Here is a 4,703-nt window from a genome sequence, read left to right as displayed (position 1 = left end):
CAATTTGACAATTTATCAAATTAATCACTTACTTTCTTCTCTTCTGATCTTTCGCGAATTTCACGTAACGCAAAAAAGAAAAAGAAAGAAAGAAACATGGACGAGAAATAAAAAGGAAAATGAAAAATCTTTCCTCTCCTCTCCCGATTAAATTTTCAAGCGCTTCTCAATTTGACAATTTATCAAATTAATCTCTTACTTTCTTCTCTTCTGATCTTTCGCGAATTTCACGTAACGCAAAAAAGAAAAAGAAAGAAAGAAGCATGGACGAGAAATAAAAAGGAAAATGAAAAATCTTTCCTCTCCTCTCCCGATTAAATTTTCAAGCGCTTCTCAATTTGACAATTTATCAAATTAATCTCTTACTTTCTTCTCTTCTGATCTTTCGCGAATTTCATGTAACGCAAAAAAAGAAAAAGAAAGAAAGAAACATCGACGAGAAATAAAAAGGAAAATGAAAAATCGTAAATCTCTCCTCTCCTCTCCCGATTAAATTTTCAATCGCTTCTCAATTTATCAAATTAATCAAATCAAAGCAAGCGTTTTCACTCGAGCGCTCAAAGAATCTTTTGTGCCAACGATGATTCATCCTGTAATAATCATTCATAACCAAGCTGTGACCGTTCCCTCTTTCGCGCCGATTATGCGCAACGTTTTCGATTATGCTAATCGAGAGCAGAGAATATATATATAATTGGATCCGTCGATTATTATTCGAAACGAATGGAAACGAAGAGATTTTCATCTTATTTTATTTGCATCGATAATCGTCGATACATGGAATAAATACTCTTGCAATAAATACTCGATCGAATCGAAGATCCATTCAAGATCTTAGGGATAAAGGCGCGAGTTATTTTTAATTCGTTCTTAATTCCATGGCGTTTCGAAAGCAACGCGATTTCACTACGGCCCCGTGCCTCTTCCTAGCTTAATGAAAAAAAAAAAAAAAAAAGATGGCCAGAAGAATTAGGTTGTATTAGCATCCCAGCGTTGTCCAAGCGGAATTTCTGTCGTTGGTCCACGTACGTGACTCACACCCGTGCCAAGCTACACGAGTACAATGTTAATTCCATTAATGCTTTTCAGTAACTAGAAAAAAAAAAAAAGAAAGAAAGAAACATCGTATCGACGTGTCATTAAAAATGTAACAGGAAACGCGATGGAAATTACGGGGGATGGCAATTTCCAACGAGAGGGAGGAGGAAGGAAATTTTTCGATCGACGAACGTAATAATTTCTTCGTTAAGACCCCTTCCCTCTCGTATCTTTAAAACTCTCGTTCCACTCTCGTCTATAGAAATTAATAAAAAATCAAATAGATAAACTTTGGCGATGGAAGAGGTCGAGGAATATCCGCGTTTTATTAAGAGAAAAATTGGTGTGTTTGAAAGAAATTGGCAAGGAGGAAATTTCGTATTTCGTTTCGAACGAAAACAAAAATGACTCAACTCGATAACGATTCCATCGGGAAGTTTCAGGGATATCTCTCTTTCTCGCGTTGCACAGGCGCGGATAACCGGTAAAAATTCTTTCCCATTCACAGGAGCGGCCCGACCCCACGAGGCGGCCAGAATTCCTTAAGGAGAGCCAGACGCGGCTCGGTTTCAACAACAATGTGTGCCCACGAAAACCGTGGCAGTGGGGGGATGGCGAGCGAGGTCCGACTTGAAACAGGACCAACTTGATTGGCGGAAGTCCAAAAGGAAGGGGTTAGAGTCTGATATATGTTCGACCACGCGCCTTCCACAACCACTTCGTGCCCGTGACACACGGTCCAAGGATATAAAAAGCGGAAGGCCGAGTCGAAGACGCGAGAGGATCGAATTGGAGAAGGGTGAAGGACGAAGGGAGAGGTAGTAGATGAACTGTGAATCATTACGGGGGGATCAGTGGAGTTTTCGGATCAGTGTTCAGTTTCGCCCGCAAATTTTATAACACGTCGTCCCTCCCCCTCTCCCTCCTATCATGAGGATAACAGTGACCGTCTTGTTTCTCCTTGGGATTACGATCCTCCACGATGCTCGGGGTGAACCGATCGGCAAAACCGAGGAGGAGAGTGACGAGGCGTTGCTCGACTGCGCGTTACAGGAGAACACGTTGGGATGTTTGGGCGCGAGGCTGGCAAGAAGCATGGATCGAATCGAGATGCAAGTGACGGGGAAGAAGAGCGAGACACCGATGAGCGTGGTGATCGAGCAGGCTGGTAATTTCGTGGCCGAACTTGTCGACGACATTCAAAATCCCGGAAGAGCGGATCAGGTGGACGAAACTTCACAACTTGGTGAACACGGTGAGAATAGTGATTTTTTTTTTTTCGAAGTAACGAAATTTGATAAATTTCTTTGCGATAAATTTCTGTCGAGTCGAAAAGAAAAGAAAAAAAAGAAAAGGTAGTAGCCACAAAGGTAGTTGGATGAAAGAGAAAAGTTGAGAGAGCACGTGTTCGTACGCGCGTNGTAATAAAAAAAAAAAAAAATCAAATGTGAATTTTTCCACGTGTCTGATCGACGTCGTAAAAAAAGTCGGCTGACTTTTACCAATTTTAAAATTAACTCGTTTTATCTTCGAAACTCGACGACGAGATTCGCCTTATTAGCTTTTAGATATCCAGGAAATTTCACTGACCTCTTTCTATCTCTCTCTCTCTCTCTTTCTCTTTATCGTCGTCCTTTTTTTCTTCGCCAATCTTTCGAATCGAAACGATAACTTCGAACAGCATTCCCAAGTTGTTTATTTATTTCTCGTCTTTTTTCAACCTTAAAATACTCGAGAAAAATCGTGCGTTTAAAAACAAACTCTACCGAGATAGATAGAGAGAGTAGAAAGAAGATAACCGAATTCGAACTTCCTATATATATATATATATATATATATATATATATATATATATATATATATATATATATATTAGTACGACGGAGCAAAGCAAACGAGACTAATTACATTTACACGGAACATTTCACAACGTTGCGAAGAAGCGCATTAACACGTGAACGTTAGAAGAAGACGAGGCGTGTAGTAGTACGTTAGAGGAGAGAATACGTGTCTTTAGGTCAACTAGGACACGTTTGACTTGAAATTCAACATTCGATACCATGTCAACTTCTCTCTCGGTTTGCACACTATTTAATGATTATGCGACTTGGGCAAATTTGCTCTAACGGTATCATCATGCTCGTTATCCTACACTTCGTTGTCGTCATTTGTCGAGCGAATCGTAGAAATTGAACAATTTGACAGAACAATCTTCCGCCAGTTGAGGCAACGATATCGTAATTTCTTTTTTTTTTTTTTTTTCATTGAAATGTTCGAATTTTTTTCGTCCAAAGACCGTGACTTTTTTTTCTTTCTTTTTTTCTTCTTCTTCTTCTTCTTCTTCGAGGGGAAAGCCATCATCATCATCATCAGAGGGGAATTATGTGGCCCACAAGAGTTGAAAGTATCCGGGTCACCGGACTCGTTCATCTCAAATTATTACTCCGATTACTCTTATCAATTTTTTTTCTTTTCTTTTTTTTTTTTTTGTGACGAAACCAATTCAACCCGTAAACGGTTCGTCAAAAACGGTTAAAAAGGGAGAAGCGAATGAAAGTAGAGGCGTAATACGAATTAGCGTGTATATCTTGAGAACGTCTCGTTACACTTAAACTCGCGTAAACAATTGATGGTGGCGCAAATCGCGGCCACCTAGGCGACCGAAGAGAGTGAGTTCGTGGTAAAGTTGCCGAGTATTTTCATAGTATCTGTGTCGATTCGCGCGTTATTATTAACGTTTCCTCTTGGCGGAATAAAGAAAATTTATTATTACGTATTATTTCTGATATCTTTTTTCTTTCTAGAAATTATAATTAATAATAACAGATATTCCGATAAAAACTTGATTCGTTCGCAAGTGATTGATCCAAGTGACACGTTTCTCAAACGTTTCTCAAACGGAAGAATTTCGATTTGCAGAGGAAGGACGTGGGAGGAGAAAGAAGAAGAAGAAGCAACTGCAAAAGCTGCTCGGTTTGGTGATGTTGTTCAAAGCCAAGCTCAGCCTTCTCCTTCAACTGATCTCGACTCACTTCCAGCTCAAATTCTTCTTCATCGCTATCGCTACCCTCGTCATCAACGCCACCAAATTCTGGTTAGACCTGAAGAACGCTAAACCGTCCAAGGTGATATATTACGAGCACGCTCAACACCAGCATCATTACGATCACGACGATCACGATCACAATTATTGGGGACGATCCTCCTCCAACGATTCTCCTCAAGATTTGCCTTATTCCGCCTACGCCCCGAAAAATTGATGGAGGATCGAAATTCTCATCTTTCGATCGAGATTACGCGAAATGATGAGCAGCGAAAAAATAAGGAAAAAAATCGTCGCTGCCATTATTTTCTCCCTACTCAGGTTTCTAGGTAAAAAAAAAAAGAAAAAAAAAAAAAAAAAAAAATGCCCCCCTCCTTTTTTTTCCCCCCTCCCGGGTTTCTAGGTAAAAAAAAAAAAAAAAAAAAAAAAAAAAAAAAATTGTTAATCGTTGTTCTCCCTCGATCGCATTTTTAACAACTATCGTCTATATTAATAATTAACACGAATATGTGGTGTAATCCATATGTTATTCTTTCTATTTAAGTTATATTTATTTATTTATTATTTTTTTTTTATTTATAGAAAATCGCGTTTCTTTTTTGATATGAAAAAAATAACGCAT

The 4,703-nt window shown here is 39.0% G+C and overlaps 2 protein-coding genes across 2 annotated transcripts in view; both read left to right on the top strand.

The window, feature by feature from the left end:
* LOC116186267 overlaps nt 1–935 on the top strand; it is a 2,399-nt gene extending 1,464 nt beyond the window's left edge. The window contains exon 6 of the mRNA XM_031512956.1: nt 894–935. Within this exon, the coding sequence (XP_031368816.1) occupies nt 894–935 (42 nt within the window). The remainder of the gene's footprint in view (nt 1–893) is intronic.
* Nucleotides 936–1,538: 603 nt separating this feature from the next.
* LOC102678859 lies at nt 1,539–4,299 on the top strand. Its single transcript, XM_006620831.2, has 2 exons — nt 1,539–2,293; nt 3,958–4,299. Exons 1-2 carry the CDS (start codon nt 1,969–1,971, stop codon nt 4,296–4,298), a joined length of 666 nt encoding a protein of 221 aa, XP_006620894.1. The 5' UTR covers nt 1,539–1,968; the 3' UTR covers nt 4,299.
* The last annotated feature ends 404 nt before the right edge of the window (nt 4,300–4,703 follow it).

The sequence above is a fragment of the Apis dorsata genome, unplaced genomic scaffold, assembly GCF_000469605.1.
Source record: "Apis dorsata unplaced genomic scaffold, Apis dorsata 1.3 scaffold_538, whole genome shotgun sequence".
Lineage (NCBI taxonomy): Eukaryota > Metazoa > Arthropoda > Insecta > Hymenoptera > Apidae > Apis > Apis dorsata.
This window is presented reverse-complemented; position numbering and strand designations above follow the sequence as displayed.

What these genes read in the sequence shown, in the direction of transcription:
- LOC102678859 (XM_006620831.2), top strand. Translation starts at nt 1,969, where the DNA reads ATGAGGATAACAGTGACCGTCTTGTTTCTCCTTGGGATTACGATCCTC. An exon ending in TTCACAACTTGGTGAACACG is followed by an intron (nt 2,294 to 3,957) that starts GTGAGAATAGTG and finishes TTCGATTTGCAG; the next exon opens with AGGAAGGACGTGGGAGGAGA.